The sequence below is a fragment of the Podarcis melisellensis genome (assembly GCF_964234715.1).
Source record: "Podarcis melisellensis genome assembly, chromosome: 17".
Lineage (NCBI taxonomy): Eukaryota > Metazoa > Chordata > Lepidosauria > Squamata > Lacertidae > Podarcis > Podarcis melisellensis.
Window position 1 is genome coordinate 17,213,284 of NC_138534.1, and position 14,614 is coordinate 17,227,897.

Sequence of the window (14,614 nt, forward strand, 5' to 3'; positions counted from 1 at the left end):
CCTTTACTTGAACAAGTGAGAGTAATAATAATAATAATAATAATAATAATAATAATAATAATAATTTATTTCTACCCCGCCCATCTGGCTGGGTCCCCCCAGCCACTCTGGGCAGCTTCCAACAAAACACTAAAATACAATAACCTATTAAGCATTAAAAGTTTCCCTAAACAGGGCTGCCTAAAAGTTTGGTAGTTATTTTTCTCTTTGACAACTGGTGGGAGACTGTTCCACAGGGCGGGTGCCACCACCGAGAAGGCCCTCTGCCTGGTTCCCTGTAACTTGGCTTCTTGCAGTGAGGGAACCGCCAGAAGGCCCTCGGCACTGGACCTCAGTGTCCGGGAAGAACGATGGAGGTGGAGACGTTCCTTCAGGTATACTGGACCAAGAGGAGGAAGTATATTAACTATACAAAAGCTAAAATGTGCAGGTTCAGCTACAGACAGACAAGCCATTTAGAATTACGACAGCCAAGTGTTGGTGTTGGCTGGTTGGTTGAACAGACAATTACGGAGCTTTTTGCAATAGGATGCAGCTCCTATGTTATCTGGGGATCAAGAGAAGACGGCTAGCAACTGCACAAGAGAGACTGGCGGATCTTCTTCACACCGTGTTGCCACTGCCAGCCAGAAGATACCGAAGGAACTCTGCCAAGTGACACTCAATACGTGGGGGACATGACAAGGCCTCACGTCTATGAGGCTGTTTTCTCATCTGAAAACCACCCAGTGAAGAAGCCAGAAACCATTCTGAAGCACAAGCTTTGTGACTTTGTGCAAGAGAGTGAAGAATGTAAGGAGGGGTTTCTGGATTAGTCCTCCATCCTGGTCTCATCCATGCATTAATCTCATCCAAGTTGGTGGCCCTTACTTGCTCCTTTGGGAGAAGATGTGCACTGTGTGAGGAAGGTCTGTTCTCCTGCCTGAACTGAATCATCCAATGCTCAGTGGTTCTCTCTAGCGTTAAGAGAGAAGGAGAAAAGATTTCCTTCTGTTTAGGGAAGTTTTTAATGACTGAGGTTTTAATGTATTTAATGTATCTTTTGTTGGAAGCTACCCAGTGACTGGGGAAACCCATCCAGATGGGAGGGGTAGAAATAATAAAATTATTATTAATTATTGTTGTTGTTGTTGTTGTTGTTGTTCTATCCACTTACTGCTCCACCATGTGTAATTTTAGATACTTCAAGTACACATCCTCTTACCTTTTCTCTAAAGATACTCAAATGCCCTAACCCAGGCACCCCCAAACCCGGGACTACAATTCCCATCATCCCTGACCACTGGTCCTATTAGCTAGGGATGATGTGAGCTGTAGTCCCAAAACGTCTGGAGGGCTGAGTTTGGGGGTGCCTGCCCTAACCTTTCGTGATCCATCCCTTTGATCATTTGGGTGGTGTGATGAAGGCATGATGACATCGGAAGCTTTCAAATCAATGCTTCCCACATGCACACCAAAAGCATTCGCCTTTTTCACAGCTGCCAAACACAGGGGATAAACCTTCATGGAGCTGTCCGCTGCCACCCCAAGGTGCCTTGTTGTATACATGGATAGTGAATGGGGTGGACTGGTGATTGGTGGCAGCTATGAGCAGGACCTTGTTAGCGACAATTGTTGGTTGCTTTGGATTGGCTGTTGCTTCTCTAATTGGGTTGGTGATTGGTTTCTGCAGCAAACACTGCTGTGGATTGGCTGTCGCTGCTGTTCTGGGACATGCACTATCAGAGCCGTTTTTCCTGTAGGGCTTAGTGGTTCGTTGCGCCAGGGCGCCAGCCTCTCAGGGGCGCCCAGTGAGTGAGGGAGCTGCGTGGCTTTTCCAGCGGCCTCCCCCTTCCCTGAATGCCCGCCAGCTGCGCCCCGTATATGCCTGGCTGCTGCACAGCTTTCCTCCCAAGCTTCTGCAAGGATTACTCTCCTGCAGCGGCATGGGGGAGAGGTGCGCCCCCCCAATGGCTGGCAGTGCACAGCTTCCCCCCCGCACTATCTGTGGTAATTTGGGGGCGCTGGGCAGATATTTGCACCCCAGCGCCACATCTGCTAAAGACGGTTCTGTGCATGATTGTCAGCGGACAGATTTTCTCAGTCGTGTAAGAGATTTTTTCTGAGAAAGGGTCTGTGAGAAGTGGGTGATTGTCGGTGAACGGCGATTGTCAGCGTCAATGCTGCGTGTGAGCGATTTTTGGCAATTCTCCCCCCCCCCCAGCTGTAAAACTTTGGGCGATCCTCCACAGTTCAGACCCCATGTATGTTTATGTGAAAGTAAGATATATATTTTTTGCTTCACTGTGCCTCACTTTAGACTTGCTTACAATGAATTGTGTTTGCCATATTGATGCCCATTCACCTGGGGTGGAGAGATCCTTTTAAAACTCTCTTTCAGGTTGAGACTTGAAGTTTTAAATGAACTTTTAAGATAAGTTGGAGCCTGGACCAACTGGAAGTGATCCACTTCTTTGAAAAGTGGCTCCCATCCTGCAAAAACACCCCTGCTAGACAAAGCCCCAAAACCATACAACACGAAGGCTGAATTGTTAACAAATTCCACACATGCATATGGAAGTGGACAACTGCCAAGAAAGTCTGGCACATTCACATCTGAATTCCAAAGAAGAAACATCTCAAAAATGAGGGGGATTGGTAAAACAAAAGTTGAAAGGAAGTCAAGAAGCAGATCTCTTCAGAATGCATGGGAATTATTCAAAGGCACAATTACAGCTCGGCTAGAATATAACCTCCAATCTGGAAAGGCACCACCAAACCCAAGAGGACTTCAACGTGATTAACAAAAAGAGTCAAGGAATCTATTACAGGCAAAGGTTTCCTTCAGAAAATGGAAGTTGACTTGTTCAAATGAGGAGAATGAAAAGGAATACAGTTTTGGAGGGCATGCGCACACACAAAGCCAGGCAGACAACAAGGGATGCAAACATAGTAGTAGTAGTAGTAGTAGTAGTAGTAGTAGTAGTAATAATAATAATAATGGAGCATATCGCTAAAGATATGCAACCCACATAAAACATATTTAAATACAACAAACAAGAAACTGGCTAGAGATGCAGTTGGATGAGGAGGGAGTCAAACACGAGCTAAGAGAATGATGAGGAGATTGTAGACTACTTGCTGAAGATATTGGACAGGTAAAAATAAAAATAAAAAATAAATAAAATAAATAAATAAATAAAATAAAAATAATAAATTTATAGCCCGCCCATCTGGCTGGGTTTCCCCAGCCACTCTGGGCAGCTTCCAGCCAAATATTAAAATACAATGATTCATCAAATATTAAAAGCTTCCCTAAACAGGGCTGCCTTCAGATGTCTTCTAAAAGTCTAATAGTTGTTTATTTCCTTGACATCTAATGGGAGGGCGTTCCACAGGGCGGGTGCCACTACTGAGAAGGTCCTCTGCCTGGTTCCCTGTAACTTGGCTTCTCGCAGGGAGGGAACCGCCAGAAGACCCTGAGAGTTGGACCTTAGTGTCTGGGCAATTCACATACCTTAACTGAACTTCTGTCAGAAAGGGAGTGTGAGGAACAGATGAAATTAGTGGAAACAGGGATTGTTTTAGGCCTTATTGACAAAAGAGAAATGAACAAGTCCCTGGTTTTGGATGTGTAGGCATGCACAATGCATTTAATTAGGGAATGAAGCCAATGATGGTTTTTTAAGGTGAATATTCATCAAACTAAAGAAACTAAAACTGAACTAAACTTTTTTTTTTAATGAAGAACTAAATTTTACTTATGTAATACATACTGGCTCCTTTTCGCTTGCTTGTCACGAAAGCAGTCCCTTAGCCCCTTAGATCTCTCTCCACAAAAAGTTGGTGAGTCATGAGACTGGCAGGCAGGCAGAAGAAAATGGCTGGAATGGATCTTCTGCTTGATCCACTCCAGATCCAGTCTTTTTCTTCTGCCTGCATCTCTCGCCGTCTGCTTCCTTCCTCTCTTCTGTCTTTGTCTCTCCCATTTCCCTATATGGCAGGACCACTGAGAACGCTGAGTTGCTGCGCCATACGCTCCACACACACACCGCCATGATCCTTGGTTTTTTGAAATACTAGGGTGTGTCAGGGCCACTGTAAAGCTTTATTGAGAAATAGTCGTAACAGTGCCATGTCTGCTATTCTCTGTGTTGAGTTTTACACCATTTGTGCTCTATAGCAGACATCTGATCAGATTCATCATTTGCAACAGCTCCCTGGAAAACCAAGGAGCGTTGTGGGATCTGTAACCAAGAAGGAACTTGGGAGCATTCTTGCATCTTGCAAATATTCACTGTTTAGAAAGTCAAGTCTTTGGAAATCAGATGAAAGTTGTTTTCGATCAATCAATAGATTTCTTGGGATACTGTGTTTTTCAGACTTCCTTTGTGCATGCAAACTTCTACGGCATCTCAAGGATGCCACGTCAACTACACATTGTCATGTTGTGTGGAAATGCAGCCATATCATTGCACTATTGCATTAAACATAATCACGCAAAAGCAACACGATTAGTGTTTCCTCTTTCTGTGCCGAGGAACTAACACGTAAGGGCCAGCCTGTGAATCGTGAATTCGCCCCGTAAAGTGACCAGGGAATTCCCAGGGAAACCCTTCACACAAACCCTCAGATCCCATTTCCATAGTCTCATAAAAGAGGCATAAAAATAAAGGTGGCAGCCATCTTCCCCAATTCTTTAGTATTAAGAAGAGATGAAGTGTGGAACAGAACAATCTCAAAGAGGCAGACAGAGACCTAGTTTTCCAATGAGCTAAGCAATACAGCCAGATGGGCAAGGTACTACATTATTATTATTATTATTATTATTATTATTATTATTATTATTGATATTCCATTATGTGAGCACACACCTGTACTCTGAAGTAGTATAGCCTAGAGTCAGTTCAAAAGTTACGCAAAAGTTAGACTCAAAGTAAAGTTTATCAAGGTGCAGACTTCGCCCTTCGCCAATTTATCCAATCTTGCTTAATAAAAGAATGGGAACTTGCTATATACAGTGGTACCTCTGGCTACGTAATTAATTCGTTCCGGCGGTCCGTTCTTAACCTGAAACTGTTCTTAACCTGAAGCACCACTTTAGTTAATGGGGCCTCCTGCTGCTGCCGGAACACGATTTCTGTTCTCAACCTGAAGCAAAGTTCTTAACCTGAGGTACTATTTCTGGGTTAGCGGAGACTGTAACCTGAAGTGTATGTAACCTGAAGCATATGTAACCTGAGGTACCACTGTACTTGTTAATGAAAAATGCGAGCAGTTTACTTCATGCCCTGTGCGCTTGAATATCAGCTCATTCGAATTTCATCAATTAAGGACGCAGAACAATGACAAAAAGGAAGCTTTTATAACGCACACTACTGAATGGACTTGCCTTCTCAGTCTATAAAGCTCTGATGAAACTCAGTCATCTTCAGAGTCAAGTTTCAGCGATTCCATGGGACGCAAAGGCATACCATTCCATAGAGGTACAAGTCATTTTACTATGGTCAATTACCAATCTCAAGACAGTGAACACCAATGGCAAATTTTAAAAGATCGAAAGAGGAAAACATGATGTAAAATCACATAGACATAAAAGCGGTTCTAGGTGGTCATCTATCTGTCAGAAAGGAAACCCTTCTCACCTAGGACTGTCTTATCGGTCAATATATTATACTAATCGAGGATGGTACCTGCTACAATCACTACCCAGATCAGTTTGGCATTCTAGGTCATACGCTGCCCGATAGCTGGCTGAGCCTGACCAAAACCCATTCTGAGCAAATGATCAAGGGGAAAACCCAGGGCTAAAATTTCAGTTATAACTGCCTGAGACCATGCAGATTGAAATTCACCCTTAAGGACAAGGGGAGCTAGCCGAGTAGGAAAGAATGATAATCTTAGCTAATAGTTGAGTATAGGCATCCATACTCTGGCTCCCATAGAGGTACAGAAATTGGGGTAACGGTTCTGGAAGAGCTGAGCTACTTTGCACACAATATAACGAGTCGCAATGCAAATTTAAATATCTGAAGACGTGTGCATGCACACAAAAGCTTATACCCAGAACAAACTTAGTTGGGCTCTAAGGTGCTACTGGACATTCTCATATATACATATATATATGTGTGTGTGTGTGTGTGTGTGTGTGTACACAGAGAGAGAGAGAGACACACATATATGTATACATATACACATATACATTACACACACACACACACACCTCTCTCTCTATATATATATCTATATAGACAGATAGATAGATGTAGATATAGATATAGATAACTCAAATGTAACAGTAACAGATAAAGGACTTGGAAGTGCCCCTGAGAAACTTGGAGATCAGATTCACACTTCCTTGTTTCCAACATTGCCACCAACAGGTTATTTCATCAAGCGTAAACTGAAGACTACAGTTACAATACAAGACTACAATATGGGGAATTTTCTTTCCAAATATACTTATTTTTGACCACTGTATAATGCGAAGCAAAACATGCAGAAATCCTAGCTGCCTATTTTGTAAATTTTATTTCTGGTAGTTTCTTAATCTGGTCTTTTGGTTTGCTTCACTCTATTACAATTGCTAAAAATAATAATCAGTTGAGGCCCTAATGTCTGCAGCACAGGATTCTGTTAACAGGCTACAAATTTTGACAGATCTCTCCCTAGAGTTTTTCAATGACCATACTGCAAGTCAGAAATACCTACATCCGCCCTCGCCGTCTCCTTCAACATTCCCAGAACATAGGACTTCAATCAAAAACAGGCACTCCTCTTGGAAAGATAACAATTTTGCACTACTTCAGATTTGGACATTTCTACATTAGATCGGTGAAGCCCGGATGAATAAACGGTTGGCACCTGTTTTCAAGCTGACTGGGCATTTTTAGGACAGCTTTGCCGCTAGTAATCCAAAATGAAGAGCTTGCCAAGGATTAAGCTGTGGTTGCCCAACAAGAGGCAGAACAGGAAATTCGCAATTTGCCATGGCAATTCAGAACTGATTTCAGTAGGGGTCTCAAAAGCTACTGAGCTAGTTCAGCCTTTTCCCACCACAGTGGTGGTGCATGAACTTTCTTAGCCAACGAGCGAGCCCAGCATGCTTTGCTCTGATAAGGGCCTCCTCTGCCCCTTCTTCAGACAGAGGAACTGGGGAGGTGGTGGAAGCCAACAGAATGGTACAATCCTTTCCCTTGGCCCTATGATCCGCACCTCACTTCAGTGAGGGCCCACTTCAGTGAGGGCCCACAGCCTCTTAAACCCAGGCTTATTGCTTTATCCATTGCAGAAACTGTGACTGGACAGGAGTCCCCCTCAAAACTCCTAAGTACAATTTGCTTGAATTGCAATTATTGATTTTCCAAAAAAAGACGCTCTTACATTATCAAGAGAGCTGGACCATAAAGAAAGCTGATCGCCGAAGAATTGATGCTTTTCAATTATGGTGCTGGAGGAGACTCTCGAGAATCCCATGGACTGCAAAAAGATCAAACCTACCCATTCTGAAGGAAATCAGCCCTGAGTGCTCACTGGAAGGACAGATTCTGAAGCTGAGGCTTCACTACTTTGGCCACCTCATGAGAAGAGAAGACTCCCTGGAAAAGACCCTGATGTTGGGAAAGATGGAGGGCACAAGAAGGGGACGACAGAGGACGAGATGGTTGGATAGTGTTCTCGAAGCTACCAACATGAGTTTGGCCAAACAAACTGCGGGAGGCAGTGGAAGAGAGGAGTGCATGGTGTGCTCTGGTCCATGGGGTTACTAAGAGTCAGACATGACTAAACGACTAAACAACAACATTATCAATTACAAGCAGTGTAGAACCTGGGAGCAGGTTCCAAGACTTAGCAAGGGCCACATACTTTCCATTCCCTTCCATAAAGTGTATTAAGCCAAACCATGCCCACCCCACCCCCAAAAAAATCACTTAAGTGGCTAACTTTTTATATACTGCTAATTACTCAACCCAACTTTCCAGCTGCAAGTGCAATTCGTTTCAAGCACTGGGGAGTCACAACAACTAAGCTCCCTCCCTTTTTTGGCCCGAAAGCTCAGGAGAGATTCCAAGATCCAAGTGTCAATATGGCAGCCAACTATGGAACAGGGTGATGAATGGGAACAAAGAGGAGGAAAGATGGAACACAATACTTGGACGCTGCCAAGAGAATAATGCAAATGCAGAACCTTGAGACAAAGTCAGAGTGGGGGCAGGACTTTGTCGAACTATTAGCACATTAACAAACTTCGGTTTCACTGCCAAGGGTGACCCATAATGAACTGGAAAACTACAGCATGGATTCAGTGCCTTGAAGTCGATGGACTTTGCTGCACTTGAGATAGACCTGCAAATTCTTCATGTTATGTACCGTATTTTTCCATGTATAAAAGGCCCCCATGTATAAGACGAACCCTGTTATTTGAGCCAAAAATTAACTGCAACATTCCATGTATGAGACGACACCCAATTTTAAACTTAAAAAAAAACTGGGGAAAATATAGTCTTATACACGGAAAAATACAGTATTTCACATGGTCTACTTCTGTGAGCAGAAAACAGCTGGGGGTGTTTAGTACCACATGGCTTCCTCAACTGGGACTAAAATACTGATTCCTGTTCCTTACGGTTCACTGGGCATCTGTACTTCTAAACTGTTTCGATGTTTTCTGATCCTAAATTCTACTTTTATTTAAGACCTTTATTTTACTAACCCAAAAGTGGCACCGTTGAGTTTCTTAAAGAAATTTTTTATTCAGCTCCGCATTGCTAGCGTTGCGCTCTGCACTGGTTGTGAAGGATCAAGGGATCTAAGGCCAATTTTAAAAGTTTCCCGAAACGTCCACACATGATTCATTTGATCTTTTTCTCAGAACATTTAAGGTGAATTGCAAAGGTCAGCTTCACTTTCTGGTGTTTTCCCGTCACCCTCGCCCCATGACAACAATTAAGTTAGAAGCAGGCAGTTTTAAAATCTGTCAAGACTTCATTTTTCTGTAGTGAAAACCAAGAATTGCTAAGAAGATGAACATGCATGTTGCCTTGGCGACAAAATATTGCTCTCCAAAAGCCTTTGCAAACTATTCTTTGATATTAAGCTTTCTATTTCTCACATTACAGATGAGATAAAACACCACGTTCCCCCCCACACACCCTTGAAATTCAGAAGTACTGCAATTCAGACTCCTGTTTAAGCAGTAACATATACGTGTCGGTGCCTATGCAAAAACCTGGTGCTTACGTACCTGTTATTTTGTCTCTTACAAGTTTGCAGGATTCTATCTCGCCAATGCTCCCGAACAGACTTTTGAGCTCCTCCTGTGTCATATTCTGAGGAAGATAGTTGACTATTAAATTGGTTTTGCTGTCCTCCGTGTTTCCAGAGTCAACTGGTGATGAGCAGTTGTTGTTTATGGTAGTAGGACCATTGGCTGTGTTATTGCAAGTTGGCCCATTAGACAGTTGTGTTTCCATGGCAGCAATTACCTGCTAAAAACAGAGAAAATGGGAACTGTCAGAATTCATATTTCAGAATCTATTAGCGATTCTAGCCAAGAATTTAAAGCTTTGTCACTATAAAACAGTGCCCAACTGTCAGGTCTGCAATAATGGTCTTAACAATAACATGAAATAGTTTTAATTATCTAGCAATAAAATCCATTTAGAAGTTTTTTAAAAACAACAACAACAAAGGTTCTACTGAAAGATTTTATAAGTTAGGGCGGCGGGGGGGGGGGGGAATCCCATGAGCTTTAACTGACAGCAAGGGATTAGAAATATTTTTCCCCCTAAGCCAGTGCTGTTATTTCAGTAAATCCTAAGATTTAACTGTGCAAATACAAAATTCAGATGAAGCCCCAGAGTTGTTCAGCTAAGGAAAACACAAACTAGAAATTTCAATGGTGATTGCAAAAGCTAAATTAACAATGGCAATCAATGGCAGACTTTACGAAAGGCATTACTACAAGCAATGTACTGTTTTGGTTACTTTTGCAGTATTGAAGAGAGTTGGCCGCATTGGCCACAATGGTGGCAAAATACGAATTTCTGTTCCAAAATGTTGCATATTTAAGTGAGGATTAAAGTAGAGTGGGCGTTTGCCTTCTGACATAAGCCCTTTTTTGCCGGTGACTCTAAGATAGGAAAAGGTGTACCCATCAATTATTACGCAAGTATTTTGACATCTCCTGCTGTTCCTAATGTTCCCAGAGATCTTTGTATCTATGCTTCTAGTTAAACTGGACTAACCTCAAATATTGTCCACCAGAAGAACTGGGGTTGCTCATATAAGATATGACTATTCTAAATGTGTGTATTCATTTCAATGTAAGGTTTGCTACTGCTTGGCAATCGTTGGGTACTGCTGACATCTTACAGCTCAGATATTTCAATCAAATCTGACGAATTTCATCAATTTAAAGAATTTCAATTAATTTTTTTCCCAATACAAAACACAAACCCTATTTCAAGTTGCGCCAGTAAAACTGTTCTCTACCCTAAAGCTCCACAAAGGAACCTCCAGCTTAGAGTCAGCAATTTGCCTTTTGGCAAAACGTGCCTTTTTTTCTGCCTTTGGGAAGTTCAAGAAGACTTACAATTGTATATTGACAATAATGGGAATAAGTCTGTATTTACATTAATTGCACATATTTTGCGAAGGGATGAGAGGATTATGGATTAACCCAGGAGATAACTGGGTTCCAGGAAAAAAAGAGAGAAAATCTCTTCAGTGTGTATTTTTAAAGAACCACATCTTTGCGATAAGCAATCCTTTCACTTCAACCAACATAAACTCTACACAAAAGGCTCTAAGCAAAACTAAACTGCCTATGCACAAAATGACCAAGAACACTTTAAGCAATTCACTGTTCAAATATTCCTGCTATACCTGCCAGAAGTTGAATAACTGTTGGGCCAAAACATTGTCCTCAGACTAAAGCTTTCTAAAAATAAATATGTTTTTTAAGCATCCGTTGTTTGAAAACAATTTTTAAAAGGCTTCTTCAAACAAAAAAACAACCACCACGGTATCATCATATAGCTGCATATTGTATTTTCATATTCAGACAGCAAGAATGAAATCCTAGACCATCATTCAAATGAACAGATTCAGGAGTCTGGATTCCTTGGAACAGATCAATCATTAGATAATGAGATTTTAATCTGAGGGTTGTGGGTTTGAACCCCACGTGGGGCAAAAGGTTCCTGAATTGCAGCGGGTTGGACTAGATGACCCTAGTGGTCCCTTTATGATTCTATTTCTGTAATTATGTCTAAGCTACAAGACCATCTGCGCTGTTCCAAATAAAGCAATGCTATTAAACAGGGCTTTTTGCCAGAGCTCCCCGCAGCACCTCTCAGGTGAGTGCCATTGGCATTCTAAGAGAACAAGGGAGAAGTTCATGGTGAGAGCCATCATTTTTTCTAGAAAAATAACACTGCTAATAAATCTGTATTTTAACACATAGTTCCTATCCCACTGAAGGTGTCAGAATAAAAACTTAGCTGTCACCTGATACAGAACAGGCTTTTCAACAGTTCCTGAGATAAATATATTTTTTCCTCTCTTTTTCTTTTTTTTACCGGCCAAAGTAATTTGAATGGAATTCTATTAATTTCATCAGTAACCAAAAAAATACACAACATTAATAATTCCCCCCCTCCAAAGTTACTGTTATTCAGCATTCAGACCATACCAAATAAAAGCTTTAATGCAAGCTTTGCTCTTTTGAAATCAAATGTTGACTTGGGTGTTCAACTCCAGTATACTATGAGGAAAGTCGGGGGGACGTTATTCGAGGAAGTCACTTGTATATTTTACAAGTTCAGAGGATGCCCTGAGAGCCCCCGTCCCCCAAAACCAGGGATACAGACTGATTCCTGCACCAAAACTTAAAAGAGAAGGTGTGGTATGCAGAGGTATTCCGAATATAATTTGAAGGGTTTGGTATGGCCTCAGCACTACTTTTTAACATGTCGGAAATTATCCTACAGAATTTAATAAAAAAAATCCCACAGACCCCAGTCCAAGGCTCTGCTGCCCACGAACCACTTCTAAGCAGAGAAGCCACATCACACAGTCTGACTGCCATGTTAGTTTGGAGTTGCCGGCTGCAATATGGACACAAAAAGTACCGTATGTTAGATGAGCAAAAGATAATGCAACAAATCAGTTTGTACAAATTTACCGTTAATTGTCTTTATTATTCCCAGCACGTCCATGCAGTGTGGCTTAATAGAATTTTCAGGCAATTCCAATCTAATCTTTTTCAAATTCGTTTAATGTGCCGCTGCCGTTGCTTTGCATGAATTAAGACACTTTTTTTTAGAAGCTTGGTTTTTTTTAAAAAAAAAAGGTGGCACAAGCTAGCTTCATTTGCACCCAAGCCTTAATCCCAGTGCTTCCCCCCCCCAAAAAAAAATTAGGGGTGCTCTCATTTGACTCAAGAAAACTACCATTTTATAGTTCAAATTGGGAAAAATAAATACAGTAAATTGGACAAAAGTACAAAGATTTATAAAATGTTTAGGGGTATACGTAGAAAAAAGCACTGCTTAAATATATAATAAATGCATGTGTTGTAGACAAGTGTCTACGATGAGCACATAGGGGCAGGCAGCGAGAGGGAATTAAATGCCTAGTGGAGACAGGTAGAATGAGAAAATGTAGCTGAATTGTGTGTCCATGGGCTATTTTATACATATTCCCCTTAATAAAAGCCTTCTAAATTACATATCAGTTGCCGTCTAGCTCTGTTAGAATCCACCCTGTTCATAAATAATATCCTTAGTAGGATATAAGTTGCTTTGTTCAATTTGAGGTTGTAATAGCACCCTCATTCAGTGTGTTATTTATTGGGAAGCATTAGTGAGAGCTGAAAAGCATTACAGAGATGGAACAACAGAGCCACTATAAAGAAATGGTCTTCAATAATGCGTTGTTCCCAGGCACACAGAGAAATTAAGTTAGGCCCCATGCAAATTGTAAACCTGCCAGGATTCAAAATTTTGCAAAACTAGGCAGTGACAAATATTGCTAATTACAGCTTTCTGAACTTGGGTCAGCGCCGGCAGGATAGTCAAGGCAGGACGGAAGTAAATTTTTTTAAGTCAGAACCATGAATACACAAAGCGATCTTTGCTAACTCTTCCAAGCTGGATTCATTTGCCTAAATACGATTGTATGCCAATCTGTCCTGTTAAAACATAGATACATGTATGTAAACACAGCATGGGGGGGGGAGAGACTGCCTTTTGGAGCAAATTCATTCTTCGGGGAAATTATTTTTGGCTTTCAATCACACACAGGCCAAACTGAAGAGAGCTTAGCTCAGTCTTGCAAAGAGAGTTCCACAAAAATTCCTAGCTAAGGGAAAAGGAGTTACTGAACATCACAGCTTTCGTTAGGTTATTTGTAGCACAACAAGAGCTTGAAATAAAATATTATCTTCCAATTTACAAAGAAGGGGGGGAATCCCACTTTATCACATACACAATGCTAGTGCTACAGACAACCATGTGCGCGGCAGGTTTAAACTTTCATATTGCAGACATTATTTCGTCAAAAGTTCAAAATCGTTAAGATTAAAATGCAGCCGTTGCAAAATTAAGTATATTAATAGTCAACTAGCTCACTGGATTGCTTGCAAATCTGCACCACTACGTATACAGCCTCAATTAAGTGTTAAGGCACCTAAGCTGTAGAATTTTCTCTATCCACTGCAAAAAGCACACACTCTGCTATAAAACAGTGAATCCTCCAAGGACAGAATTATCAAGTTACAAGTTGAATATGAATGAGATAAGCTGGGAAAATTCAACACGAGATGGAACACATACTGAACAGGAATGACATTTATTAGCTGTTCATGTAATACCTTGACAAACCTGATAAAAGCAGTGGTACAGGATACATTTAGTGTCATGTCATTGTACACATTCGCTAGAAGACACATCACACTTCACTATATCATAAAAAATAAAAAAATCTCCTACATTCTTCCAAAGGAATAAAAGATGTCAGCAGCTTCAGTGGTACTGTGAGCTTTTAATACAATGGTAAGCAAAGACGAAAAGGCTGTGCTCTTTCTGGGCTAAGCCAGAAGATGATGGTTGCTTACGACTATTATCCAGACCTTCAACAGGGGAAGGCAGGCTACACAACCCGTGTTGGAAACTCAGCTATATAAAGCCAGGCGCCAAACGGCTCATTAAACCAGGGTTACGGTTGCCAAACCAGAATGTCTAGGGGACATTTTGGGACTGGACGGCTCAAAAGTTGAATTTTCCAATACAACGGTTTGGGTTCCTGAAATTCATTCTGATTGTGCAGGTAAGATATAACAGATGGAATTCTACAGGGTGCGTTGCTAGTGTGTGAAAACAGTCGTCAAGATCCAAAGATCTCCAGAAGGTGGAGATGTCAAGGTGCCGTCCTGGCGCCTGGGCATCTACCTTCACTTGGTGGCAATTGGCCAATAACCAGGTCAAAATGCGTCTGGTGAAATTGTTGTACACAACCAGTCTTTCCTTTCCCCTGAAGCCCACACCTCAAATAGCCTTTCCGGAGGGCAGAAGGAGAGAAGGAGACCTATCAAATGTTTCCCGCAATATTTGCAATGGCAAGGGTACCAATA

The 14,614-nt window shown here is 41.6% G+C and overlaps 1 protein-coding gene across 14 annotated transcripts in view; it reads right to left on the reverse strand.

The window, feature by feature from the left end:
• ELAVL2 (ELAV like RNA binding protein 2) overlaps positions 1–14,614 on the reverse strand; it is a 165,246-nt gene that overhangs the window by 49,792 nt on the left and 100,840 nt on the right. For 8 of the 14 annotated variants that reach the window (XM_081894542.1, XM_081894545.1, XM_081894544.1 and 5 more), the window contains 2 exons: positions 11,999–12,089; positions 9,224–9,467 (listed from right to left, as the gene is read on the reverse strand). In XM_081894542.1, the coding sequence (XP_081750668.1) occupies positions 9,224–9,467; positions 11,999–12,089 (335 nt within the window). Of the gene's footprint in view, positions 1–9,223; positions 9,468–11,998; positions 12,090–14,614 lie in introns of those variants that run through there. The other 6 variants (XM_081894538.1, XM_081894537.1, XM_081894539.1 and 3 more) reach the window with 2 other exon arrangements.